The following is a 27618-nucleotide window of genomic DNA, read 5'->3' on the forward strand; positions in this document are numbered from 1 at the left end:
AGAGTGGCCAGCAGCCAGCGCCCTGCTTGTGGAGGAGGCTGTCGTAGACCCTCCAGCACAGCAGAGCCGTCAGCGCAAGTGACCTGAGGACATACTAGCAGAAGAACTACCCAGCCGAGTTCCACTAAATCTACAGAATCACGAGGAATAAGAAAGTGTTTGTCTACATAGGTTTCTTTACGCTAACACTGACAACAATGGCCAGAGGAGCAAGAACTCGCATGCTCCTGAACATGACTGTTATGCATTTAAGACTAAGGACAGGATATAAGGAAGGTTACCTGACAGTGGAAGAAAGAATAATGGGGACAGGTTTACAGGATAATTAATAAGATTCTCTGCTCTTTCCCTGGCTGATGTGGCTCGAATACCTGACTGTTCAGTTCTCAGTCAGGGCCCATGCCTGCGTTGCAGGCCAGCTCCCAGGTGGGGGGCGCTTGAGAGGCAACCATACACTGATGTTCACATTGATATTTTGCTCCCTCTCTTTCTCCCTCCCTCCCCCTCTAAAAGTAAATACAAAGTCTTTTAAAGGAGAGAGAAAGCCCTGGCTGGTGTAGCTCAGTGGATTGAGCGCAGGCCTGTGAACCAAAGGATCGCAATTTGATTCCCAGTCAGGGCACATGCCTGGGTTGCAGGTTTGGTCCAGGTCGGGGTGCGTACAAGTGGCAACCGATCAATGCTTCTCTCTCACATCACGCTTTTTCTCCCTCCCTTCCCCTCTCTCTAAAACAATAAAGAAAATCTTTAAACGCAGAAACCAACTCCAGCTAGCCCAAGTTCACAAAACTGCCAAGAGCACTATGGCACAGAGCTCGTGCCGCATAAGCAGCGTCGCAGAGCGGACGCAGGAACGACACCGTTGCCTCCGTCACACTGGACTCTGCTGCTCGAGCCCAGGCCTCCCGAGGCCCTCCTGGCATCCCTGGTTCCTGGGAGGGGTGCCGTGAGCTGGCAGAAACAGAGCCCTGGCTAGAAGAGAGCCAGGGCTTTGAGCTTTAATCAAGAGAGGTGAACTCTGCCCATAACGTGAGGGTATTTCCCATACCTAGCAAAGAGCCCACCCAGGGGAAGATCTGATCTTGGGGTGGTTCTGAAATAAGTCCACAAATTTCTTCATATTGTTCTCTTCAGGAGGCCAAGTTCCATCTCCTCCCTCGACTCCCCTCCCCTCTCCCATGTGGGCTTAGAATTAGTCTGGATAACAAAGGGGTTCTACAGCCCTGGCTGGTATGGCTCAGTGGATTGAGTGAACCAAAAGGTTACTGGTTTGATTCCCGGTCAGGGCAGACGCCTGGGTTGTAGGCCAAGTCCCCAGCAGGGGGTGTGAGAGAGGCAGCGGATGGATGTTGCTCTCCTGCTCACTGGTGTTTCTCTCCTTCTCTTTCTTTCTTCCTTCCCCTCTCTCTAAAAATAAGTTAAATTATTTTTTAAAAAGTTAGAATTGTTGAAGTGTGGCTTTTGAGAGTAAGTCCTAGAAGACAGGGCAGCGTCAGTCTTTCTTGGATCAGCGGCTGGGAGGGAAACCAGGTGACGTGTCAGGAGGACACACAGCAGCCCTGGGGAGAGGCTCCCATGGAAAGAAATGGGGGTCTCCTAACAAATGCTTATTTTAAATTTGGGGGCAATTTTTAAAATGTTTTAAAAGATTTTGTTGCTCTATTTTTAGAGAGAGAAGAGGGAGGGAAGAAGAGAGGGAGAGAGACAACTATGTGAGTGAGAAACATTGACTGGCTGCCTCTTTCATGTCCCCAAACCAGGGACCTGGCCTGCAACCCAGGCAGGTGCCCTGACCCGGAATCAAACCCCCAACCCTTCAGTTTGCAGGCCAGCACTCAATCCAGTGAGCCACGCCAGCCAGGGCTTTGGGGTAATTTGTTCTGTAGTAATAGATATCTAATACAGGTCTTTCTCCAAAAAGCAATGAAGAGGGGGGCCTGGCTGAGTAGCTCAGTTGGTTAGAGCATCATCCTGACACACCAAGGTCGTAGGTTCCATCCCCAGTTAGGGCACATACCAGACTCAAGCAATGAGTGCATGAATAAGTAGAACAACTAATCGAAGTGCCCCCCCACTCCAAAAACCAATAAATAAAAAATAAACTAAAATAAAAGCAATGGGAACCCATGAAAGGTTTTTAACAAACAGGAGCAATGCCATGATGAATTTGCAGACATGTAAACAAATGAGTACTATGGCCTAGGAGCCGACAGAAGATGGTGGAGACACAAAGGAGGGAGGAGTAATTTCTACTGGGAGGTCATTTATTAGGAGTCTTATTTATAAAGAGTTAAAAAGATAAGTCAAATTAGAGTAAGAGAAAAAATTATTTGGCTCACATAAATGAAATGTTCAGAGAGATAATTTTGGCTTCAGGCATGGCTGGATTCAGGCACACTCCATCTCTTGGCCCTCTTATTTCCTGTGTGGGCTTCTCTCACAGGCAACCTCTCTCCAGCAGTTCCAGGCTTCCATCTGCATATCTCAGTAACCTCTGAGAGCGTTAGTTTCCTGTTAGTTCCAGTGAACAGCCCAGACTGGCTCTCACTGGCCCTGCTTGGCTCGCATGCTCATCCTTGACCCAATCACAGTAGCCTGGGGGTGGCAAAATATTCTCATCAGCCAGGTTCAGGGGCACCCGCTCACCACATGCGCAAGAGAGGAGTGTTGGTTCTGTTGTCAGCAGTTAGACAGACATGAGCAGAGCAGGATAAGCCAGGTGCAGACGGTCACCAGAGCAGAAAGCCCCAGGCGCTTAGCAACAGGAAAAACTGGGAAAGCAAGGATCAAGCCTCCTAGTGTTAACTTCTCCTCTAGTATATCACTGATCAGGGGTGTCGAACCCCAGATCTTTCACATCGCTGGTGACAGGGGTTTATTTTTTTAAAGATTTTATTGATTTATTTTTAGAGAGAGGGGGAGGGAGGGAGAAAGAGAGGGAGAGAGGCATCAATGTGTGGTTGCCTCTGGAGTGCCCCCTACTGAGGACCTAGCCCGCAACCCAGGCATGTGCCCTGTTTGGCAAACACAGGCCGGCGCTCAATCCACTGAGCCACACTCTCCAGGGCTGGTCACGGGATTTAGATCCCCTGACCATTCCTCCCTGGAGATAACATCTAGGCCTTAGTTGTGTTTCAGCTCCAGGCCCAGAAAAGCAGCAAAACCAGATGGGTAATGTCAGGACCAGCTGCACTGACCAATGACCTCCTGCCCGGGTTCAACCAATCAGAAGAGACAAGGACCCTAAAAGGCCGCACCTGCAAAGCTGATGAATATTTTATTGAGTTCTTCCCCTGGGACCTCCCCTAAAATCCCCGCCTTTAAAAGCCCTTTATCATGGCCCTGACCAGTGTGGTCAGTGGCTTGAGCATCAGCCCACAAAGCAAAAGTTTCCCAGTTCCAATCCCGGTTAGGGCACATACCTGGGTTGCGGGTTCAGTCCCTGCTCGGGGCAGGTACGACAGGCAACCAATCAATGCTTCTCTCCCTCTCTTTCTCCTCTTTTTAAAAATAAACAAAAATATTTAAAAAACAAAATCCCTCATAATGGAGGGCCCCGCATGCTCTCTCTGCAGAGCACTGCTGCACCTCCCCCCCAGGCCTGTTATGTTACCCTTCTCTCTCCGAAGCCCCAAAGGCCCTCCTTTTGCCTCTGTAACTTTTCCTGAGCCCATTTCTTCTACTGCTCCCTTCTTCTCCCTCTGTGACCTTCTAATCACACTTTCCCTTATAGTTTGAGTGTGGCTCTGAATTTTTTCCCAGCCAGAAGACAAGTACCTGAACTGCTGAACCCCCGTCGAGTCTGTCCAGCACCAGGTGCGGTTCTCGCCACTGCCAACACCTCCACCCAAACCCCTGTGGACGGAAAAGGGATGCTGTAATACAATCATAAATCCCTAACTGGGCAGGTCATGGCGCGTAGTCACACCCCGGGCTTACAACTTCTTTAGCTTGCGCATCTAGATTAACGCACCTTTGAAAGGTCAGAAGTGATACCCTGAGAAGGTGTAACCACCCTTAAGAGAGCACAAAATCTCGCAATCCAACCCACACCTTGCTTTTTCCCACCCTCGTGGGTCCTTCCCTACTTCCCTCCTTAATCTCAAAGGCGTACAAGAAACCATAGAGCTGCCGTCCAGAGTGTCTGAGACTGGGCTCCCCTGAATAAGTCGTTGGTTTGGCTCAAATAAACTCTTACAAATACTCTCAGCAGGTTTGGATTTTTCTTTTTTTTTAAGATTTTATTTATTTATTTATTTTAGAAAGAAGGGAAAGAGAGATGAGAAATATCACTGTGTGAGAGAAACATCAGTTGGTTGTCTCTTGCTGACCCCCAACTGGGAACATGGCCCACAACCCAGGCATGTGCCTTGACTAGGAATTGAACCTGGAAACTTTAGGTCCACAGGCCAGCTCTCAGGGGCCACACCAGCCAGGGCTAGACAGTTCTCATATCGACACCCACCCCCAACCATGAACAAGAAGTAGGAGAGGGCCGGGACCTCAAAGAAAAATGAGGAGCTGTTTCCACAGAGAGAGAGAAAGGGTTATTTGTCCAGTGGGAGGTGATGAGGAAGGGCCTCAGAGAATAAGAACCACCTAAGAGGAATCCAGAAAACTGGACGGCAGCCATGGTGGGACGGCTGGAGGGCGGGGAGGAGGGCCCTCCCAGCACAAGGGCAGCAAGATGCAAAGGCACCAGGGCGAGAACCATGGGCCTTGTCCGGGAGGGCCTGCCTGGAGCTCGGTGCAGCTGGTAGTGTCTCCGGGGAGAGAGTAGACGGGACAGGAGAGAGCAGCAGAGTCCGGTCTTCTTGCTAGTCTTTTGGGGGTTTCAATTGATTGATTTTAGAGAGAGAAACAGATTTGTCATTTCACTCATTGGTTGATTCTTGTATGTGCCTTGACAGGGATTTAAACCTACAACCTTGGTGTATCGGGATGAAGCTCTAACCTGCTGAGCTACCAGGCCACGGCTGCCACTTCTTTATAACAACCCCTGGTTTTGTTAGGGGACACCATGTGTCCAGCAGAATAAATACACCTTCCAGCCTCCTTTGCAGCTAGGGTTAGCCACGTGTCCCAGTCTGGGCCAAGAGATAAAATCTGAAGTTGCTGGGTGTAACAACTCTTTGTGTCCTCTTCCTTCCTCCTGCCTGAGCACAGGTGTGATGGCAGGAGCTGAAGCTTCTAACTTTCAACCACGACAGAAAACTCTAGAAAATTAAAAAGACCGCAGCCCCGACTTCAGACCCACCTTCACGCACCTCCAGACTTGAGGCTAAGCGAGGGGTGAATAAACCCTTGTTTTGTTCAAGTCCTTGTCACCTAGGTTTTCTGTTATGTGTGTCCAAACAAAATCATACGTGGTTCAGGTGGGAATCAAGCAAAGGTAGAGAAGAGTAAGGGCCCACCAATCCTCGATCCTTCCTGCCCAACCTCTGCCACTTCCCAGCTGCCCGGGGGCCCCCCTCACTCCTCCAAACAAACGTGCAAGATAACACCCAGGGGGTGTGAGGCTCTCGGGCCCAAGTCTAGAGCTTGTGGGCAAACTCTAGCAAATCACGAGAGCCCCCAGACACCCCTGTCCCATCTAGCAGGGCACAGCCCACAGTGCCTGGGACGAGGGGGCAAGCGGACCAGGGTGTGGCTGACTCTGGGAAGCAGCAGGACTAGCCCGGAGAGAGAGCCTCAGGTCCTTCCTAGCCCACTGCCCTCAGTCTGGCTTCATCCAAGGGGCCTCCCTGCAAGTGTCCCCAGACTGCCAACATCAGCGCCAGGCTCCCTGACTTCAGCACGGTGCCTAGGGCAGCCTGTTTGGGGCTGTTACCTCCAGGGTAGAAATTGGACACAGATGTGCCCAATGGGATGGGAATGAAGAGATACCGAGGCTGGAGGAGGGGTGATCCTGGAAGTCCTTCCCTCTTGGTCGTTTCTCGTATCTCGGGGTGTGTCCCACATAGGCCTGTTGTTGCTAATATTAATACTGAAGCCCTGGCTGGTATGACTCAGTGGATTGAGCATCATCCTGCAAACTGAAAGGTCACCAGTTCTAGTCCCAGTCAAAGCCCATGCCTGGGTTGCGGGCCAGGTCCTCAGTTAGGAGAGTGTGAAAGGCAACCGATCCATATTTCTCTCCCACATCCGATGTTTCGCTCCCTCTCTTTCTCATTCCCTTCATCTCTCTAAAATAAATAAATAAATAAATACATACATAAATACAATATTTTAAAAAACGTTCACCCTCTTTACTGAACATGGGCTGTGTGCCTTAGGCTCTATATCATCATCACACTGAGTCTCACATTTGACAGAACTATTACTCACACTTGACAGAAAACTAAACTTAGGCTTAACACTAAGTGCCTTGTCCAAGGTCACAAAGTTTTCAGGGTCCAGAGCCCACACCTGTTGGGCTCTAACGCCCGACCCTTCCCACTCAGCTGCTGTCAATGTCCCCTCCATTCCCACCAGCCAAGCCCCCAGAGCCCGTGGGGGAAGCCAGGGCAGAAAAGGGTTGGACAAAGCCGGAAGAAAGAGCAACTGTCAGCTCTGAGGGGCAACTATAGGCAATTCTTCTGTGTACTTTTTCTATGTTTTAAATCTTTCTCAAAGTAAAAATTGTTTTTGTTTTTTTTTTTAATAAGGAAAGAAGACAACACAGGACAAGGTCGGCAGAAGGGCCTGGGCAGGAGCTCAGAGCAGCCCTTCCTCTGCACAAGAGCCCGAGTGTTCCCTGCCCCACCGCCCTCCAGGAGCAGCCCGGTGGGTCAGCACTGGCCACGGCTGCAGCTGCCTCCCCCAACCCTGCTCAGGAGTCCCTCTTGGCCCAGCCTGGCACTCCAGGAGCCCAGGGTCTGCAACCCCTTCCAAAGTGCCCCATCAGTCCGGGCCCAACGGACGGGGAGAGCAGCACCCAGACTCGGCTCCCATGCCCCACTCATCCTCAGGCGGGTGAATCTCCACCTTCTTGGCCCCAGTTAAGGTCGGGGCAGAAAGTGTGCCGATGTGTTAACATAGACAATCCCAGCTCTGTGGAGTCACCCTGAGCTTAGGGCTCAAGTTCCAGCTCCGTCGTTCACGTGCTGTGTGACTTCAGCAGCCACAATGTTCCACCCGCCTGCGCTTCCACTTCCTCACCTGTGAAACAGAGCTAAGGCTCTCTAGCGCCATGTGGCTGGGGGGACGGGTAAAAAGGTACACTGCGTGGATAACGCCCAGCCTAGCAAGTGCCTGGCATACAATGGGAGTTCAGCCAAGGTGAGAACTTCTCTGCTTTCTGTTCTGGGAAACTTTTTCCCATCCCTTAACTCATTCATTTCCTCCAATACCTGTGAGGAAAAGGAAGCAGAGATGGCCCTGGCTGGTGTGGCTCAGTGAATTGAGTGCCAGCCTGTGAACCAGAGAATTGCCAGTTTGGTTCCCAGTCAGGGCACGTGCCTGGGTTGCGGGCCAGGTCCCTGGTAGGGGGGCGCTCAAGAGGCAACCACAATTGATGTTTCTCTTCCTCCCTTCCCCTAGAAATAAATAAAATCTTTTTTTTAAGAAAAAAAGGAAGCAGGAGTGTGCCCATTTTCTGTTTTTGTTGTTGATTTTCAGTTTTCTTTCTTTTTTGGGGGGGCGGTTGTGTGTGTGGGGGGGTGGGGGAGTACATGCCCATTTTCTGGTTGGGAAAACTGATGCAGAGGCAGATTAAAGTCAGGATCTTAGGGTGGCAGGCTCCCGAGCCCCTGCTGGAGGGGTGTGTGTGTGTGTGTGTGTGTGTGTGTGTGCGCACACGTGCACGAGTGTGTTTCAGTCTTTGAGCCTTGGCCGGTGCAGCTCAGCTAGTTGGAGTGTCCTCCCGTAAACCGAAGGGTGTCGGGGCTCAGTTCCAGGTCGGGGCACATGCAAGAGGCAACAGATCAATGTTTCTCTCTCACACTGATGTTTCAGTTTATCTGTCTGTCTGTCTCTCTTTCTCCCCCTCCATTCCCCTCTCTCTAAAAAAATCAATAAGCATGTCCTCGGGAGAGAATAAAGAGCAATTCAAAGTCTTTGAGAGAATCTGCAAATGCAACTGGTGACAGATTGTTAGCAAGGGAATAAGACCGGGAGGGGGATGTAAGCTTGGGTGGAACCCTCCTTCCGTGCTGTTTACTCATCTCTCCTTCCCTGCTACAGTGTCAACAGCTGTTTGCAGGGCAGAGGCTGGGTCGGATCACGGCCTTGCCCCCAGGATTTAGAAGAGTACAAGCCACGAAATGAGCAGCTGGTAAAGGAATGAGTAAGTGAATGACCTTGGGAGAGTGTCAGACTCCGCAGGGGGTCAGCATGGGAGGTTTAAGTGCGAGAGAGAAGTGCTAGACAAGGGATGTCCGGATGTGGGGTCTGGGTTGGGGGTGAGGGCGGGGCTCCAGTCTAAGGAACTTGGGCATCTCAAGAGGCAGCCCTTGCCTTTGGTTCAGGGAAACTGTAAAGTGCCTGGAAGCTGATAAAATAAATGTGGGGTCCAGCTCCTGCTGGCAGCTCGCTCTGCGCCCAACAGCCGCGTTCACTCAGGGAGCCAGCAAAAGACCAGAGGTGGAGGCCGAGTCTCTCCAGGAGTCCCAGGGGTCTGGTGAGGCCCCCTCTGGGCAGGAGTCTCCTCTTTGCTGGTCACCCCCAGTGTCAGGAGCCTCGACCTTCCTGGGTGCTCCAGCAAAGAGGGACCTGGAGGAGGGGAATCAGGACAAGCTATTTTGAAAAGACAGTCAATTCCCTTCTGACTTATCTTTGGAAGGAGACCATTTTTTTTATTTGAGAAGGAAAAGAAAGATAAAAGAAACAAATCACTTTAACGAGCCTTTTAGTTATGCAAAGGAAGCCTCCACCCCCCCCCCATGCATGCCCCCCTCTCCGGGGACTAAGGGTGAGAGACGAGGCTCCTTGGCATAACAATGGGAAAGGAAGTTGCTTCCCGTGGCCAAAGTCTCCACCGGCCTAGGACTAACTGGGAGGGGAGCTAAGACCCCAGCTGAAGGGTTCTCTCTCTTCCCCAGGAGCCTTCAGAGGAGTGGAGGGCTTGGACCTCAGGTGAGGGTTAGGCACAGGTCAAAGGTCGACTGACCTCCCATTTGGGTGCTGTCGAGATGCTCCGGAGAGAACTGCTTGCAGTGCCTGCTGCTAAGAGAGGCAGGTGCTGATGTAAAGGAAAGTGGTTTATTTTCAGTTGCTGGCTACCTGGAAGTGGGGGACTCCTATCACAAAGCCCGTCTCCTGGGAAGATGGGGACTCAATCTCAAAGCCCACCCCACCCTCTCCGTGGAGGCAGAGGTGTTTGTAAGGAGGTAGAGGGGAACCGAACAAGGAGATCAAGGGAGGGGGCTGAAAGGTGCTCTACATGCGGAAGAGCACAGGCCACACTGATAAGACAGCCGAGGTCCGGTGCGCGTCTTCCCAGCTTAGTCCTACCGGCTCCAGGTCATCGGGCTCCATGGACGAAGGTCAGCAAATCTGGAGCTGGGATGGCTGAAGGCCGAGGTCTGTATGTTTTGAAACTAGTTCCCAGGATTCTTACACAAACGTGCTGTGCATCTACCAGCTACACATGAGTCAGAGTCGGCACTTCCAGAAACAACATCCAGAGAATTGTGGGGTGGGTTGGGATTTCCACACTGTTACAATGTTCCGCTGTTACACACAGGTAAGGTGAACCTGAGCCCCGTGGAGCAGAGTGACTTGGGGGCACCTGCCATATGCTGGGCCCTTGAGATGTAGGGGTGAAGTCTGCCATCTACTTCCAAAATGAACTGTTTAGACACAATTCTGGAGCATGGCATGAAGAAGCAGCAGGTCCTACACACGCAGCCCTCTGTTCTTTGCAGCGTTATGTACAACAGCCGAGATTCGGAAGCAACCTCCGTGTCCTTCAGTCGACTGATGAATAAAGAATATGTGACACACACATACAATGGAATGTTACCTGGCCACTAAGAAAATGAAGTCTTGCCATTTTCGACAACATGGCTGGACCTGGAGAGTGTTAGGCTAAGCAAAATAAGTCATACAGAGAAAAACAAATCCCAAATGATTTCACTTATACATGAATTAAAAAAAGAACAAACAAGCAAAACAGAAGCAGATAAAAACTCATAGAACATTTTGATGTTGCTGAATGAGTGGGGTTTGGGGAGATGGGTGAAAAAGGTGAGGGGATTACAAAGACCTACAAATTGCCGGTTGCAAAATAGTCACAGGGAGCCCCGGCTGCTGTGGCTCAGTGGACTGAGTGCCAGCCTACAAACCAAAAAAACTGCCAATTTGATTCCCAGTCCGGGCACATGCCTGGGTTTCCGGCCAGGTCCCCAGTGGGGGGTGTTGCCCTGTGAGAGGCAACAGATCCATGTGTCTCTCACACACTGATGTTCCTCTCTCTCCCTCCTCCCCAAAAATAAATAAATAAAATCTTAAAAAACAAAATAGTCATAGGAGTATTAAGTACAGCACAGGGAATACAATCAATAATATTGCAATAACTATGTATGGTGTCAGGTGGGGTCACTTCTTAAGTTATATAAATATCTACTTGATATGTTGTACACCTGAAAGAATATTGTATGCCAGCGGTAATTGAAAGATTTTTTTAAAAATAAAAAATAATAAAGGAATAACTATAGGTAGCATCACAAAGCAAGTGCGTATCTATGTCACTCAGTGTTCTAACGGCTCGCACACACTAACGTGTCCACTTTTTGCAACCCCTTGAGGACGGTAGGGTACCGTTGCACCTGCAGAGAAAATGAAGCTTCGGAGGGAGTAGGTAACTCGTCGCAGCCTCGCTTCGTGTGCTGGTGCTGACACTGAGCCGGGCGGTCTGCGCTGGGAACCTCTTCACCGCTGGGACCACCTCCCCGCCCCACCGCGCCCCGCCCCACACTCCGCTTCTTTTTCCAGGCTCGCAGAAGAGGTCTGAGGAGGAACCTGGCAAGTCCAGAGGGCTTCTCTGCGGATGCGACCTGAGACCTAGGAAAGAGAGGGCCTAGAGGGAAAAGATCTTTCCTGGAGGCAGAAAATACAAGTGCAAAGACCCAGAAGTAGGTGGAAGCGAGGAAGAAGTGGAGGCGAGACTGCGGGGCAGGTCGTGCCAAGGATCTTTTTTTTTTTTTTAATTTATGTTTTGATTTTAGAGAGAGATCGAGAGAAAGAAACCGATTAGTCGCTCCACTTATTCATTGGTCGATTCTTGCCTGTGCCCTGACCAGCAATCTTGCTTATCGGTGGGACCATTTCACCAACTGAATGATCCGGCCAGGGCCTTTAAAAAGGAAGCTGTTGGAAAGTGCGAAAGGGATCGCTGTGGCTGGTAGTCAGATTTGTATTTTAAATCTAACTTGGGAGGTTGTGCAGAGACTGGGTGGGGACGGGAGCAGAAGCGCTGTGCTGGCCGCTCTCTGGCGATCGCGCAGAAGACCGAGGAGCCAGGCCCGGCCAAGGTCTGCGGAGGCGGACCTTGGGAGTCCGGACTGCTGGGTCCTGTCCCCCTGGGCTGACGAGCCGGAGGTAGAGCCCGGACTAGAACTCCGAAGCCGGGCCTGGGTGGGGCAAAAGAGGGGAGCCTGAGGGGGTGCGTGCGGGCTGGGGCGGGGCCCTGGGACTGGACAGATCCTGCGGGTCGCTGCGCTCTATTGGGCTCGGGGACTGGTCTCCAGGTGGGTGGGATTCTGTGTGGCCCGCTGCCACGCGGCTGTCAGGAGAGATCTGGTCCAGCGGGGGCGGGGCCGGGGGCGGGGCGCTGGGGCGCCCGCGGCCACACGGCTTTCGCGGTTGCATTCCTAGCTCTGCAGCCCCGGGCGGAGGAGCGCCCTGGCTGCGTCCGCCCCGGCTGACTCCGCCGTCCCAACTGGGCTCCGGGGTCCGAGCTGGTGGAAGGTAGGACCCGGGCCGCGGAGGAGCCAGGCGAGCCGGGGTCCCTGTCCCGGGAGCTGGCCGGCAGAGGCTGCAGGTGAGCCGGGACTCAGTGCGGACCCCGGCGCCCCCAGCCGCCAGGGGGCGAGCGGCGATGGGGCTCCTGGAGCTGCCGGCTCCCAGTACTAGGGACCCGGGCGTCCGCTGGGCAAAGGGGTGGAGGGGACGGTAAATCAGTAACCCGCAGCGCACACAGGGCCTTTTGTCCCGCTCCGTCCAAAGAGCACCCTGACCACGGAGCTGGTTACTCATTGCCCACCCAGGCGGGGGCGGGCATGTTGTCTACAGCTCCAGCCAGGGACCCGCCGACTCGCACCTCCCCCCAGGGTGGCAAGATAGGGGTGGAGGAGGAAGAGCGCGCCAGTGCCTCACCTGCTGGAGCATCGGCGGGCCCTGAGTAGGATTGAGAAAGCTGAGACTACGAAGGGTGCGGTCACTTGCCCAGGGTCCCCCAGCGCTTGAGTGCAGGAGGTTGGACCAGAGTCAGGCCCCTCGCTCCTGGTCTGTGATCCTACTATGGACCCTGAGGTGCTGAAGTCAGGGTAGCCTGGAGGTGAAAATAACATCCACCGGCCTACCCACTGCCCCTCCTAACCACAGCTGTGGACCCAGGGAGCAGCGCTCCCTGCAGAAGGGAGGTGGGAGGGAGGGTTACAGAGGAGAGGCCATAGAAACTGGGGGTGGGCGCAGAGAGTGGCATGTGAGCCATGTAGAGAAGAGAAATCGGGGCACAGAGGTATGGGCAAGAGAGAAGACAAGCCCAGTTTTGAAAGTCAGCGGTTTCAGTGCTGAAGGGGCACATGGGGGAGACCCCAGACAGGCCCAGGCAGGCAGGGACACCTGGGGTGCTGCACAAGTGTGGCATGGACCTTCCCTCCTGGAAGCCGGTGGGGCAGGGGCGACATGGCAAACTTGTGGTTTTTTAGAGAGATTTATTTATTCATTCTTAGATAGAGAGAGGAAGGGAGGGAGGAAGAGGGAGAGACAGATCCATGTAAGAGAAACATTGAATGACCACTTCCCACACGCACCCCTACTGGACTGCGCCCTCACTGGGAATCGAACCAGTGACCCTTCCCCTTGTGGGTCGATGCCCAACCAACTGAGCCACACCGGTCAAGGCCAGACTTGTAACTTTTTAAAAACCTGCTGGAGAATGGAGCCTGGAGAGCACAGCACGATGTTTGCAAAGGCCCACGCTACAGACAACTTCAGCCCCGCCCTGGGTCGGGCGGAGGAGGCAGGATGGACTGGAAATGGGGCAGGGGTGAGGAGGCGGGAGGGACAGAGACAGGGACGGTGCCCCAGCTGCAGGGGCAGCCCAGGGAAGGAGGAGACAGCAGCTTTCCCCAGGACAGGCTAAGCGCCCCTCCCTCAGAGCCAGAGCCGGACAGAGCAGTGGCCGAGGAAAGAGGATGCCGTGGGCTTCATGGGCAAGGTAGATCCAGAGATACCGGTGCTCGCCCCCACTGTTACCAAGCCCAGGTCATAGCCAGTAGGTCCCTGGGACTACACTGGCCCCCTCTCCCCTGACCCAGCTGATGCTCGGGTTTAAGCATTGCTTTGAGGGGAAGGAGACGTCTTTGGTGGCATTTGGAAGAGTGTAACCAGACAGGTTGGGTGTGTACCTCACCCCTGACAGGAACTGGAGGCGACTGGCTGAGAGCAGACCCCGGGCGACTGTTACTGGGAGAAGATGGGGTCAGGGGACACTGCTCAGCCCCTGCATACATCCTCTTTTATCCTCAGAGCCGTCCTGTCGGGCCAGTGGCCCAGACAGGGCCAGGGACATGCCGGTTGGTAAGAGCCGGGATTTGAACTTGGCTCTGTCAGACACCAGAGTCTATATTCTTTTTTTTTTTTTTTTAAGGATTTTATTTATTTTTTAGAGATACGGGAAGGGAGGGAGAAGGACAGGGAGAGAAACGTGAGAAATATCCATCGGTTGCCTCATACATGCACTGACCAGGGACTGATCTGCAACCCAGGCACATGCCCTGACTGGGAATCGAACTGGGACCTTTTGGTTGTGGGACAACGCCCAACCGACTGGACCGCACTGGCCAGGGCCAGAGTCTACATTCTTTACAAGAACCTGTGTTGCCTCAGATGGCGGTGTGGGGACACAGAAAGCAAAGGTGCCCCCAGGGTGCGGGTCTGGTTCGGAATGAGGAAGAACTGCTGGCTTTGTCGGCAGTAAGCTCCTGGCTGCCGGGGTTTCCAAAGCTGGCCATGGAAGTGTCGGCGATGCTAATGAGCAGTGGGGAACGGATCAGATAACATCCAGATGCTAAAGTTTGTCCTTGTATTATATTTCAGATTTTTTTGGCTCTTCAGAGATAAATTTATTTATTCAGCAAAAAAAAAATTATGTGCACTAAGAATGAACAGAAGATATGTCTCTATTCTCTGCTTGTGTCCAAGGAAAGAATCCCAAAACTGCCCTTTCTGTGAACCTGTGCCAAGGTCTCAGTGGGACGGTGGAGAGCAGGAAGCCCTGCCCCGCCCCCTGCACAACCTACTGGGGGGCGGCCTGGGCTCTGCCACAGCTAACCCGCTTCCAGTCTGCTCTGCTGCGGCCTGGCCGTGGGCGCGGGCAAGTGGCCACACGTTTCCTGTCTCAGTCTCCTCGTCTGCAAACTAGGGGCTCGCACCAGCCAAGGTGCATGTGAAGCAGGAGCTCTTCCTGCCTCTGTTTCAGGAAGGCCACAGGTGGGAAGCCCAGCCTGGGCCCCATAAGCAGCAGGAAGAAGATGCAGCAGCTCTTGGCCATGTTGGGGGTCCTCCTGGGGGCATCCTGGGCTCCAGTGTTGTCCTTTGAAGCCTCTGAGGAAGTGGAGCTGGGTATGAGCTCTGAGGTGGGAGAGGGTGGCAGGGGTGGGAAGGGTGGGCACCAAGAGGGGGCTGAGCAAACCTGGAAAGGATCCTGGCCCAGGCCCCAGGGTGGTGGTAGCGGCAGGACAGAGCCCGACCATTGAGACTCGGTGTCTGGCTCCCAGAAAGCACCCACCTACCCCTGTGTCTACGAGAGAGGACTGGCCTTGCAGGCCCAGGGTGAGCCCCATGGCTGTGCATGTGTGGCCTATGCACTGGCGGCTGGGGAGGCCCAGGCAGCCAGAGTGGTGTGGCATGTGCCGTGTGTGTGTGTGTGTGTGTGTGTGTGTGTCTTGGACAGTGTCTCATCCAGCCCAGCGGGGTGCTGTTTGCCAAGTGTGTGGTGTGTATCAGGGCGTGGCCACCACCCTGCGTGTAGTGTCTGCAGCATGTGGCTATGTGTGTGTCGAAGGGCAGCAGGTGTCCAGCATGCGTCTGAGGTGCTCCTGCCCTGCACATGCAGCCATGGCAGGGGCTGTGGGGTTCACTGAACCCTGTCCTTGGCCCCCAGAACCCTGCCTGGCCCCCAGCCCAGAGCAGCAAGAGCAGGAGCTCACTGTGGCCTTGGGGCAGCCCGTGCAGTTGTGCTGTGGGCAGGCTGAGCGTGGTGGCCACTGGTACAAGGAGGGTAGCCGCCTGGCGCCTGCTGGCCGGGTGCGAGGCTGGAGAGGCCGCCTGGAGATTGCCAGCTTCCTGCCCGAGGATGCTGGCCACTACCTCTGCCTGGCACGAGGCTCCACGCTGGTCCTGCACAACGTCACCTTGGCAGTGGATGGTAAGGGGTCTGCCAGGGGCTGCGGGCACCTGGGGAAAGACTCCCCCCATCCTAGACCTCACGTACTTCCCTCTGTCCCTGACACAGACTCCTGGACCTCCAGCAATGGTGATGAGGACCCTAAGGCCCACAGTGGCCCTTCAAATAGGCATGTTTACCCACAGCACGGTCAGTAGAGGTCCTTAAGGACTCATTGCCCTGCCTCCCAGCTGATCTCTGAGAAGATACCTATGTGGAAACAGGTGGTCATCCCGGGGGCAATAAGTCCTCCCTTCCCCTCCAGCACCCTACTGGACACACCCCCAGCGCATGGAGAAGAAACTGCACGCAGTGCCTGCTGGGAACACCGTCAAGTTCCGCTGTCCCGCTGCCGGCAACCCCATGCCCACCATCCGCTGGCTCAAAGACGGACAGGACTTCCACGGGGAGCACCGCATTGGAGGCGTTCGGGTGAGCCTCTGGGTCCCCGGGCCACCTACTCCTCCACTTTCACTTTCCCGTCAGGTCCCTCAAACCTGTAAATCAAGCCCCCAGTTTCTTCTCTAATGAGGAAGGCAGGCCACTGTGTGGCCCCAGGAGGATCATGAACTGCAGACTTGGAGAGCTCTGATTCAAGTCCCCACTCTGCCACTCTGGCAAGGGACTTAGCCCCTTGGCTTAGCTGACTCCATTTGTAAAGGGGGGAAGGATCAGTGACGGGCATCAGTAAGCTTGGGCAGCTCGTTCTCATGGTGAGACCCTGTAGGGCTAGCTCCCGGCTGCGATGAGGAAGCCGAGACTCAGGCCAAAGCCTGGCTCGGGTTCGAGTAGCAAGGAGAAGGCCGAGCTAAGACGGGGCCCAGGCACTTCTTGGAGTCATCTCCTCCTTTGTCCGAAAGTCCCTCGTCTTAGCCTGCACTCTCCCCACCCCCTCTCCTTGGGCGGGCACCGGCTGGTGGCCCCTCATGAGCCCTCCCCTGCCCCCAGCTGCGCCATCAGCACTGGAGCCTGGTGATGGAAAGTGTGGTGCCCTCAGATCGTGGCACGTACACCTGCCTGGTGGAGAATGCGGTGGGCAGCATCCGCTACAGCTACCTGCTGGACGTGCTGGGTGAGCGGACGGGCGGGCGAGACGGCGTGGGGGGTGGGAGCCCGGACCTCACCCTCAGGCAGGGCCCAGTCTGGCCGGCAACACGGACTCAGTCTTGGATGGCTCAGTCCAGCTGCTCAGAGTGTCTGTGCCTGGGGGAGCAGGGGTCAGCCAAGGGGAAGAATGGGGAGGGCACCCCGGCGGAGGGCACAGGCTGAGTGAAGGCCTCAGGGGTAAAGAATAGAGTTCGCTGGTGGGGAGGCACATGCCTAGGGTGTGGGAAGCCAGGCCATGGAGGGTTTTGACGTCTAGGCTGAGAAGTCATACTTGACCCCAAAGGCAATGGGGACTCCAGGTACTGCATGCCTCGAGGTTCCACTGCATGGAAGGTTTAAGCAGGGTTAACAGGAGGCAGACAGGGTCTGAGCTGCGTAGCAGGAAAGTCGCTTCCTTCAGCTGGGAGAAGGTAGGTGGTGGCCAGGGTGCTTCCGTGGGTGCCGCTGGTCAGGGTTGACGGCCCGGCCCGGCCCCCAGAGCGGTCCCCGCACCGGCCCATCCTGCAGGCGGGGCTCCCGGCCAACACCACAGCTGTGGCGGGCAGCGACGTGGAGCTGCTGTGCAAGGTGTACAGTGACGCCCAGCCCCACATTCAGTGGTTGAAGCACATCGTCATCAACGGCAGCAGCTTCGGGGCCGACGGCTTCCCCTACGTGCAAGTCTTGAAGGTCCAGCCCCTGAGGTTCCTGAGCCCTCCCTGGCCACAGTGTGGCCCCAGGCCCTGCGGTGACCCCTGAATGTGTCTCCCACCCCCAGACAACAGACATCAACAGCTCAGAGGTGGAGGTCCTGTACCTTCGGAACGTGTCGGCCGAGGACGCAGGCGAGTACACCTGTCTGGCAGGCAACTCCATCGGCCTCTCCTACCAGTCGGCCTGGCTCACTGTGCTGCCAGGTGAGCACCTGACAGGGCCAGGAGAGGCTGCAGCCTCCCACAGTGACCCAGCAGTGGGCTGTGACCTATTGAGTGGACATTGTCCCTTGGTCTGGAGTCTAATCCTGGGGCATGGCGTGTGGCCTGGGTGTTGGATTCTGTATATTGCAAACCCCCCTCATGCTGCCATGAGACTGTCTGTGCAGCCCAGGGCCCTGTGGGGCTGGGCGTCACTGCAGATTTCTGGGTGTGGGCACCTGTGGGTGCTGGGGGCTGTCAGGGCCTGGGGTCCAGAGTGCGGGGCCCGCCCCATCTGACCACTGGCTGGTCAGTTACGGGTTTCTGTGTTTTTGCCTGTGGACAGAGGAGGACCTCGCCTGGACGGCAGCAGCGCCTGACGTCAGATACACAGACATCATCCTGTACGTGGCCGGCTCCCTGGCTTTAGCAGTCCTCCTGCTGTTGGCCGGCTTGTACCGCGGGCAGGTGCTCCATGGCCGGCGCGCCCGGCAGCCTGCTGCGGTTCAGAAGCTGTCCCGTTTCCCTCTGGCCCGACAGGTAGCATGCCATGCCTGCCCCCATGTCCTGTCGTGAGGCTCACGGCCTGCGGTCCTGCCACAGCCCAGTGCCAGCAGGCCGACCGAGCTTCCCGCTTTGCAGTTCTCCCTGGAGTCGGGCTCCTCAGCCAAGTCAAGCTCCTCCCTGGTGCGGGGCGTCCGTCTCTCCTCCAGCGGCCCCCCCTTGCTCGCCGGCCTTGTGAGCCTTGATCTCCCTCTGGACCCACTGTGGGAGTTCCCCCGGGACAGGTATGTGGTACGGAATGAGGGTGCGGCATGGGCTCCAGGCAGGAAGGCCCCAGGGGTGGACGAGGCCTCGGCTTTTTCAATTTCTAGGCTGGTGCTGGGGAAGCCACTGGGCGAGGGCTGCTTCGGGCAGGTGGTGCGAGCAGAGGCCTTCGGCATGGACCCGGCCCAGCCTGACCGCGCCAGCACGGTGGCTGTCAAGATGCTCAAGGGTGAGTGCGGCAGCCTGGGGAAGGTGCTGGGCCTTGGGACAGACCGACGGAGCTCCTCCCAGAAGCCAGGAGAGGCTGTGCAAACCCGCCCTTGGGCTGCTTACCCACCGCAGCTGCTGACCCTGGCGAGTCACTGGAGCCTATGTCCTCCGAGCCTGAGGTCCACAGGAAGTGCCGGTGTACACCATCTCACCCACAGGGATGGTGGTGACTGTAAAGATCTGGGGTGACCGGGGTTTGATACCCCCTGTCAGCCCTGGCCCTGAATAAACCTTGGCCTCCAGCAATGTTGTCAGCCTTGCGGTCCTCCACCTCACTGCCCTGGAATCACACCCTCCGCCTCCCCTGCCCCGGGCCTACCGCTCTGGAACAGCCTTTCCGACTTTAAATTCAGTCCCAGCCCCCAAACAGGAGCATCAGGGTGCTCAGCACCCAGCTGGGCCTACCACGGGGGCCTCTCACCGCTGTCCCCCCGGCCTCCCTACCAGAGTGGCCCAGAGTACTCTTCTGCTCCCCGCCCCCACCCCAGCCCTCCTCTCTGCACAGCTGGGGCCACCTGGCACTTTCCCGGAGGCAGGGATTGAGAAATGTGCGCTGTGAGGTCTGGTGGGGAGGGCATGTCATTGGCCCGGGGCCACAGGTCAGCTCTGGGGGCCCCGCCGCTGCTCCACAGCCTTCCTCCAGGCCTCCCCTAGCTGTGCCCCACTGGCAGCTCCCTGCATTCCCAGGCCAGATGGACGCCGGGCCCTGGTCAGACAGACCTCGGGGCGCCAGCCTGCCTTCCGCCCCCAGGAGCTCTCACCCCATTCAGGGACTGACGCCAAGCACTGCAGACTCGCCTCCTTCCCACTCAGAGCTCTTCCCTTCTCCTGTTTCCGGGCCCCTCACTGGCAGGCTAGCGCTTCCAGGTCCTTGATCTTCGTTGAATCTTTGCAAGCACTGTCAGAGGTGGGGCATGAACCATTGTTCCAGTTCATACACGAGCACCCTGAGGTTCAGAGAGGCTAGGCAACTCTTTCCAGACCGCACAGCCCAGTGGGGACTCAGGCCCAGACCTCCCTGACTACCCCCTGCCACACAGCCTGCCTTGGTGGTCACCCTGGCTATCCCCCTTTCAGACAACGCCTCTGACAAGGACTTGGCAGACCTGGTCTCTGAGATGGAAGTGATGAAGCTGATTGGTCGACACAAAAATATTATCAACCTGCTGGGTGTTTGCACCCAAGAAGGTGGGGCGAGGTCGGCCAGGGTGGGCTCGAATTGGAGTGGGAAGTACAGCCTTGGCAGCACCCACCCCGCCCCCTGTCTCCTTCCCCTTCACAGGGCCCCTGTACGTGATTGTGGAGTGCGCCGCAAAGGGCAACCTGAGGGAGTTTCTGCGGGCTCGGCGCCCCCCTGGCCCCGACCTCAGCCCCGACGGGCCAAGGAGCAGCGAGGGGCCGCTGTCCTTCCCCGCCCTGGTCTCCTGCGCCTACCAGGTGGCTCGAGGCATGCAGTACCTGGAGTCTCGGAAGGTGTGGGCAGTAGGTGGCTCTCCGGGCCACTCGAGAGTGCTCCATCTCCACGCCTTTCGGAGTGTCCCCTCCTCCCTCGCTCCCTCCCGTGTTTCATTGCCTGGAGTCCTTCCAGACGGTGCTGACAACACACACCCCCCTGGGCCCTCACATGGTCCCAAGCCCACGGGTGGGGCAGGGGAGGGCCCTGAGGTTGGACTGTCTGGGTCCCCTCTCTGAACCCTGATGTCCCCGCCTGTCACATGGTAGGACCTGTCACAGGTCCCCACCCTGTGTTGTCCCCAGTGTATCCACCGGGACCTGGCTGCCCGAAACGTGCTGGTGACAGAGGACAACGTGATGAAGATCGCTGACTTTGGCCTGGCCCGTGGCGTCCACCACATTGACTACTACAAGAAAACCAGCAACGTGAGGGGGGCGGGGCGGGGCTCAGTGGGAGCGGGCAGGCGGGATCTGTGGGACTGCCACTGACACTCCGCCCGCCCGCCCCCAGGGCCGTCTGCCTGTCAAGTGGATGGCACCGGAGGCCCTATTTGACCGGGTCTACACACACCAGAGCGATGTGTGAGTCCTGGCGGGGGGGGGGGGCAATGCGGGCCAGGATCATGGTGCTATCCCACAGAAAAGGTCACGTAGCCCTGGGACCTGACTGGGACCAGACCCTTTTCCAACAGTACCGATCCCCACCCCTCTTGGTGGGTCATGCCCACAGGGACCCTCATCCCAGCTCTAGGAGCAGGCAGCGAAGCTGAACCCTGCTGAGCCCTGGTCCTGCCTCCAGGTGGTCATTTGGAATACTGCTGTGGGAGATCTTCACCCTCGGGGGGTCCCCGTACCCTGGCATCCCTGTGGAGGAGCTGTTCTCCCTGCTGCGGGAGGGGCACCGGATGGACCGGCCCCCAAACTGCCCTCCAGAGCTGTGAGGCCCCGCCCCCGCCTCCCCACACTATCCAGTCCTCACCCTCTGACCCGCCTCGGCCCCTCCCCTCAGGAAGCCCCGCCCCCACCCCAGGGGCTGCGGGTCCCTCCGACTCTGCCCCCCACCCCCAGGTACGGGCTGATGCGGGAGTGCTGGCACGCGGCGCCCTCTCAGCGGCCCACTTTCAAGCAGCTGGTGGAGGCACTGGACAAGGTCCTGCTGGCCATCTCCGAGGAGGTACGGCTCCTCCCCTGTCCTAGGACCTTCCCCTGCCCGCTGCCCTGTGGGCTTCCTCTGAGCCATCCCGGTTGACCAGCACTGTTCCCCACAGTACCTGGACCTCCGCCTGACCTTTGGACCCTACGCGCCCACCGGTGGGGACGCCAGCAGCATCTGTTCTTCCAGTGACTCAGTCTTCAGCCATGACCCGCTGCCACTCGAGCCCAGCGCCTGCTCCTTCCCCGGGGTACAGACCTGAGTGGGGGCAGGGGTCTGAGCAGACAGGACAGCCAGCAGCCTTGGGCCACCTGGCTCTGTCGCAACCCCGTGGTGCTTGACCTTGACAGTCCCCTCCGACTGCAGGGTGCCTCCCCAGATCTCTGCTTCCGCTTTGGGGAGGTCTGTCCTTGGTCCCAGGGTCCCTGGTGGAGGCTTCCAGCTCTGGCCTGGACACAGCTGTTTGGCCTCCTGGGCCTTGGCGCTTGGCCCCAGTTCCAGGGGTCGGCGGACCTGGCTGCAGGGCCACCCCAGACCTCCCTGCTCCCGACACCCAGAGAGCTCTTGGGCCTCTGAACCCTCCCCCAGGCCTCCCCTACCACCTGCCCCTCTGCTGCTTGCCCCAGCGTCTTGTTGGAGGGTGCATCGGCCCCTGTGCTCTAGCTGAAGTGGGAAGCCTGCCCCAAACACAGAAGCAAATGGTCTTTATAAATTATTTTTTGAAATAAACTTCCGTGTGCCTGGTGTCTTCCTTGCATAGGATGGAGGGGGAACCCCCAAGCTGGAAGTTCTGCCTAGGCCACAGACCAACCCACTTCCGGCTGCCTCAGGGTGGACCAAGGGGCCCGGCGGCGCCTCTGCCTCTTGCCGGCACCATCCTGTGTACTCGATGGTGGGGATGAGCACTGGTGGGCAGAGTCCACACACACTGTCCACCAGGCAGGACTGTCTGTCCCCTGTGCACATGTGTGACCTGGGCCTGTCACAGAGGGAGTTGGCAGTGCCCCTCCCCCACCTGCTTAGCATTAACCAAGCTGACAGTTAACGCAGCATGAAAGCCTGAAACCCGGCTTCAAGTCTGCGCCTGCTCCCACGCCCTGCCGCTAGGGCTGGGGGGCCTGCAGGGGCCACGCCACCCCGCCTGCCCTGGCCAGTCTCCCCAGCAGCAGCTGGTTGCCACCCTCCCGGCTGCGCCGCAGCTGTCCCTGCCGCCTGGTCCTCCTCTAAGGAGCCCTTATGGCCCTGTTCTCAGACACCCTCTGGGGAAGGGGGGTAAAAAGGATCAGCTTCTTTGGGCTCTGAGCCCAGAACCTTTGTGGGCTCCATCCCAGGGGTTACTGCTGCTCTCCAGCCCCTGACCCCCACACGGAGAGTGCTTGCTCTCCCCTGCCCTGCTCCCCCGGCATGGGACTTCCCAACCGGGACAGACCCTCTGTGAACACCACACGGTCGCCTCCATGGCCTCCCATAGGGCTGAAAACACACACAGGGCCAGAGCGAGGGGACCTAAGAATCAGAGCCGGGCCTCCCTGGAAGACAGCAGCACCTGCTGGCCCTGCTTCGTGCCTCCTCCCGGTCTCCTCATGCCCCAGCCACACCTCTGACTCAGTGTGCGCCAAACTGAACCACTCGTTTTCCCCCGAAAACCACCTCCCCCAGAGCTCCCTGTCTCAGAGAGGGCACAGGCCCCAAACCAGGGAGTCATCCCCCAACCATCTCCTTCCCCCCAGGAACCCCCTTCTTGAAGGAGGTGGAAAGAACAGCAGACTTGGAGCCAGGGCGTTAGAAGCCTGACACTCCCAGGGCCCTGTGGCCAGCGCTGTCACTTCTCTGCCGGTCACTACCTTCACCAGCCTGCGTGGGAGCCCCGGCTCGGCCCGCATCCCTGGGCCGAGCCGAGGGTGAGAAGAGACGTGCACAAGCACATACTTGGGGACGGACACCATGCAGAGTTCAGGTGGGTCACAATGAGTGTCTCGCTGAGAGCCGGTGGCAGTGGCCAGAGCGCCCCCTCCAGCCCAAGGTCCCCTTCACTCATTTCCCTGCAGCTGGCTCCAGAGGCAGCTGCCTAAAGTGACCCTTGGCTTTTCCGCACCTCCTGCACTCAAGGACCCACACTGCTTCCCTGGAGCCCCTAAACTTTCGGACTGAGCTCCACCCCCAAACTAGGGGGGTCACCCCCTTGACCACATCCTTCGTCACCCCAGCCAATCGGAGCCGGCACAAGTCCCTGTGAACCCACCCTGGAGGGACAGGACTGTCTGGGGTAGCGTGTGAGGACAGGGGGTGAGGGATGAGAGCCCCATTTCCACTTCCCCACGGGGAACCCACCCCCACCACAGCCTCACCAGATGAAGACTGCTCTTCCCAATTAATGGTGGAGACACGGGGATGTCACGGGCCCAGGGTGCTGCACATGTGGGACACCAGAGCCAGGCCACTCAGAGAGTGACAGGGGCAGCTGCTACCTCGCAGGTCCCAGGAGCCAGGAGGGGGCTCAGCTGCCCACCCTGTGTCCCTCCCTGCCAGCCTCCCTGGCAGGCACACGCTAGCTGGGGCCCTTCCACATTCCTGATGTCGCATGTAAGAGTGAGACAGATGCTGCTAATTCCCATGTAAGCTGGGCTGCCCCACCTCCCCTGCCCTCAGCCTGCTCTGGGCATACGGCAGAGTCCAGACCCCTGGAGAGCCTAGGTTCTGAGTGGCTTCCTGGCCTGTGACACGGGGCTCGGGAAGCTGTAGGAAAAGCATTGGTCACCTCTGGACACTGCCACTTGGTGGCTGAGTGTATCAGCCAGGGCTCTGGGCAGGAGCCATCAACAGACAGCCAGAGCCCAGGCACAGGAGGAGCTTCGAGGAGGGTCGGGTGGTCCCCAGTGTGGGGGAGGCCGCTATGACCGCAGTCACCCTCGAACCTGACACGCTGCCACACCTGGACGGGTTTTAAGTGCTCGGCCAACAACTGGGCCCCGGAGGTGAGGACCCAGGGCCAGGCTGCCAGGATCTTGCTCCCTCCTCAGGAAGGCCTCACAGGAAGGCCCTCTTGTCCTGGGGCCCGGTTAAGGACAACAGGGACTCGGAAAGAGTACTGGTAGGAAGAGTACCGGTCGCCAGGCGCCTGTCCCACGCAGAGCAAGAGTGTCCTGGCCTTTCCAAGGGCAGGGGAGGCTCTGGGTTCACAGAAGCAGGGACCTCTGTCCGTGGAGACCACGCACAGGGGTGAATGGACTGACATTCCGGAGTCCCCAGCACTGGGGAGCCGGCCCAGCCTTTGGGGCCCCAGCCCCTGGCTTTCACTCCCTGGCACCTCAGGACCCTTACAAGGGCTTCTCTTTCCTGGAGAGCACCCCTCCGCATCACCTGGCTAAGCTCTCCTCACCTTTTACGTGTCACTCAAACCTTATTTCTCAGGCAGCCTCCCCTGGCTCCCCAGGTGCCCGCCCCCTGCCGGCATACGGAGACCCTGTGGGAGGGGCTCAGAAAGCCTGCTCTGCTTGGGTGGGTTTCCAATGAATCCTGAACCCTTAGCATGTTCCTGGACCACCTGGAGACCCTGGGCTACGGGTCCCACCTCAGAGTCTCTCACACTGGGTAGGTTCGGGGCACAGCCTGGAAACGTGCATTTCTAACAGGTTTCCCAGGCGCACAGCTGCTGGTCTGGGGGCCACATTTCGGAAACTGAGATTTTACAGAGGGGCATTGCGTGCTCGAGGCTGAAACAGCTCAACAAAAACTCCAATGGCAAAAAAGATTTTCGGTGAAAAGCAGCTCCCAGCCCCCAATTCTGGGCTCCCCGAGGGAGGGAAACTGCCCACGTCCATCCCACGGCTTCAGAGCCCTTGACCTACTTCAGCAGCTACTGTCAGTGTCCCCCCAGGGCCACACCTGGAGACCCGAGGGGCAGTAAAGCGCTGAACGGAGACCCATTCCCAAGTACAGGCACACTCAGGTGCACACACTCAGGTGCACACACCCGCTGCACTGCCTGCCCCTTCCCACGCTTCGACCCAAACTGAGGTGGGAGGCCCCTCCCACCCCTCCACCTGCTGTAGGATTTAGCCTAATCCCAGAGGGAGGCAGCTGCAGCTCTCTCAGGGGGAGAGGGCCCCCTCCGGAGGAAATCTCCTTTTATTCTCTTGCTGCGGAAATCTGACCTTCCCTGGCACCTGGGCCCCACCACTGGAGCCTGTCCCCAAGAAGTGGCTGAGGAGGAGGCGTGAAATCACCAACAGCTGAACTCACCCAGCCATCCCCCACATCCTCTCCCACCCGGTGGCTGCTCCCACTGCACAGCCCCAGCCCCTTCCGGACCCCCAGTGCCAGGCACAAGGGCTTTCGCTGGTCCTTTGGGCCCAGCTGACCTGGCCTGACTGACCTCACCAGCTGACCCTCCGGGCACGACGGGGGCTCCCGTCTGCCACACCTGCGCCTCCGGGTCTCAGCTCCCTCTTACCCCTCCAAGACCGCCGGCCTGACCCCGAGGCCTGGTGTCGGCGTTCTACCTCCGTGCGTGACGGGAAGGACCACGTATGTCTCTCTGTTCCACCCAGGGCAGGGCCTCTTGGGTGCCATCTCTAAGAGTGCAGGCTCATTCAGTGCAGAGCGGGCCACCCTAAGTCAAATGACTGCATGACCTGGTGAGGAACACGATGAGGCTCTTTCCTTCCACAGCGGAGGCCCCTAAGAAACCGGAGGGATGGCTGGCAGGGATGAAACATGCAGACGCACACGGGACAGTACATGCAGACGCCCTTCCAAGAGGGGCAGCTCTTGGATCTGTTACTATTGCTGGGGGACCCACCGCACGTGCTGAGGGCTTTCCCGACACGGCCGAGCTTTTGTCCCCTTCCTAAATAACGGCTGGCCTGGAGTTCTCTGGAGCAGCACTGTCCAGCAAGTGACCAGTAAACTCTCCGATGACAGAAATGTTCTCTAGCTCTTGTGTCCAAGACAGTAGTCACCAGCCACATGTGGCAAGTGAGAGCTTGAAATGTGCCTCATGAAACAGAGGAACTAATTATTGTAATTAATTCACATATTAACTAATTTTTTAAAAGATTTTATTTAGTTATTTTTAGAGAGGGGGGGGAAGGGAGAAAGAGAGAGAGAAACATCCATGTGTGAGAGAAACATCAACAGGTTGCCTCTTGCACTCCCCCAACTAGGGAACTGGCCTGCAACCCAGGCATGTGCCCTGATAGGGAATTGAACCAGCAAACTTTTCATCCACAGGCCAGCACTCAGTCCACTGAGCTACACCAGCCAGGGCTAAATATTCATTTAAAGAGCTGTGTATATTACCCTGACCAGTGTGGCTCAGTTGGCTGGGTGTCTTCCCACAAAGTGAAAAATCACCAGTTCAGTTCCCAGTCAGGGCACATACCTGGGTTGTGAGTTCAGTACCCAGTTGAAGTGCACACAAGAGGCAACCAATCCATGTTTCTCACACCGATGTTTCTTCTCCTTTCTCCCTCCCTTCTCCTCTCTCTAAAAAATAAATTTAAAAAATTAAAACAAGCCCTGGCTGGTGTGGCTCAGTGGATTGAGCGTGGGCTGCAAACCAGGAAGTGATCAGTTAGATTCCCAGTCAGGGCACATGCCTCAACTGCAGGCCAGGTCCCCAGTGGGGTCCACATGACAGGCAACCACACATTGAAATTTCTCTCCCTTTCTCCCTGCTTTCTCCTATCTCTAAAAATAAATTAATAAAACCTTTAAAAAATTTTTAAACAAAAAAAGATCTGCGTGTATAGCTCTGGTCAATTTGTTACAGCGTCATCCCAATACACCAAAGTTGCGGGTTCGATCCCCGCACAGACAAGAATCAGGTCAGGGCACAGACAAGAATCATCCAATGAGTGTATCAATGTGTGGAATGACAAATGGATGTTTTTGTCGAAAATCAATAAATAAAAATAATTTTTAAAAAAGTTATGAATTGGTCCTGGCTGGTGTAGCTCAGTGGACTGAGCGTGGGCCTGCGAACCAGAGTATCACGGTTCGATTCCCAGTCAGGGCACATGCCTGGGTTGCAGGCCAGTTCCCAGCAGGGGACGAAAGAGAGGCAACCATACATTGATGTTTCTCTCTCTCCCTCTCTCCTTCCCTTCCCCTCTAAAGATAAATAAATAAATAAAATTTTTAAAGTTGTGAATTGATAGGACAGCTCTGGAGCCAAGTGCAGTGGCAGGAACTCCCTCTGCCCCACGTGCCCGGAGGAAAAACCAGGTTCGAGCAGCACACAGTGGGCCTCTGCCAATGCCACCCTTGTGCAGAGGACGCGGGGGTGCATTCCCCGGGGGAGAGTGGGCAGGGGGTCATGACCGTCACTGTTGGGGAGAACCAGGTGGCTGCGGTCAGAAACAGAGAGGACTTTTGTT

At 56.8% G+C, this 27618-nt stretch overlaps 1 protein-coding gene across 6 annotated transcripts; it reads left to right on the forward strand.

Moving 5' to 3' along the window:
* Nucleotides 1-11778: 11778 nt before the first annotated feature.
* FGFR4 (fibroblast growth factor receptor 4) lies at nt 11779-21961 on the forward strand. Of its 6 annotated transcripts, none has more exons than XM_037126424.2 (18): nt 11780-11962; nt 14627-14769; nt 15311-15574; nt 15662-15742; nt 15858-16024; nt 16541-16664; nt 17178-17368; nt 17457-17595; nt 17939-18132; nt 18235-18380; nt 18468-18589; nt 19708-19818; nt 19913-20103; nt 20353-20511; nt 20597-20667; nt 20885-21022; nt 21154-21259; nt 21354-21961. In XM_037126424.2, exons 2-18 carry the CDS (start codon nt 14679-14681, stop codon nt 21498-21500), a joined length of 2442 nt encoding a protein of 813 aa, XP_036982319.1. In that variant the 5' UTR covers nt 11780-11962; nt 14627-14678; the 3' UTR covers nt 21501-21961. The 6 variants fall into 6 exon arrangements, with proteins under 6 accessions (XP_053519466.1, XP_036982319.1, XP_036982322.1 ...); XM_037126427.2 differs by having other exon boundaries at nt 20389-20511; XM_037126425.2 differs by having other exon boundaries at nt 11792-11889.
* The last annotated feature ends 5657 nt before the right edge of the window (nt 21962-27618 follow it).

This window comes from Artibeus jamaicensis, unplaced genomic scaffold, assembly GCF_021234435.1.
Source record: "Artibeus jamaicensis isolate MK-2021 breed Jamaican fruit bat unplaced genomic scaffold, CSHL_Jam_final contig_1085, whole genome shotgun sequence".
Classification (NCBI taxonomy): Eukaryota; Metazoa; Chordata; class Mammalia; order Chiroptera; family Phyllostomidae; genus Artibeus; species Artibeus jamaicensis.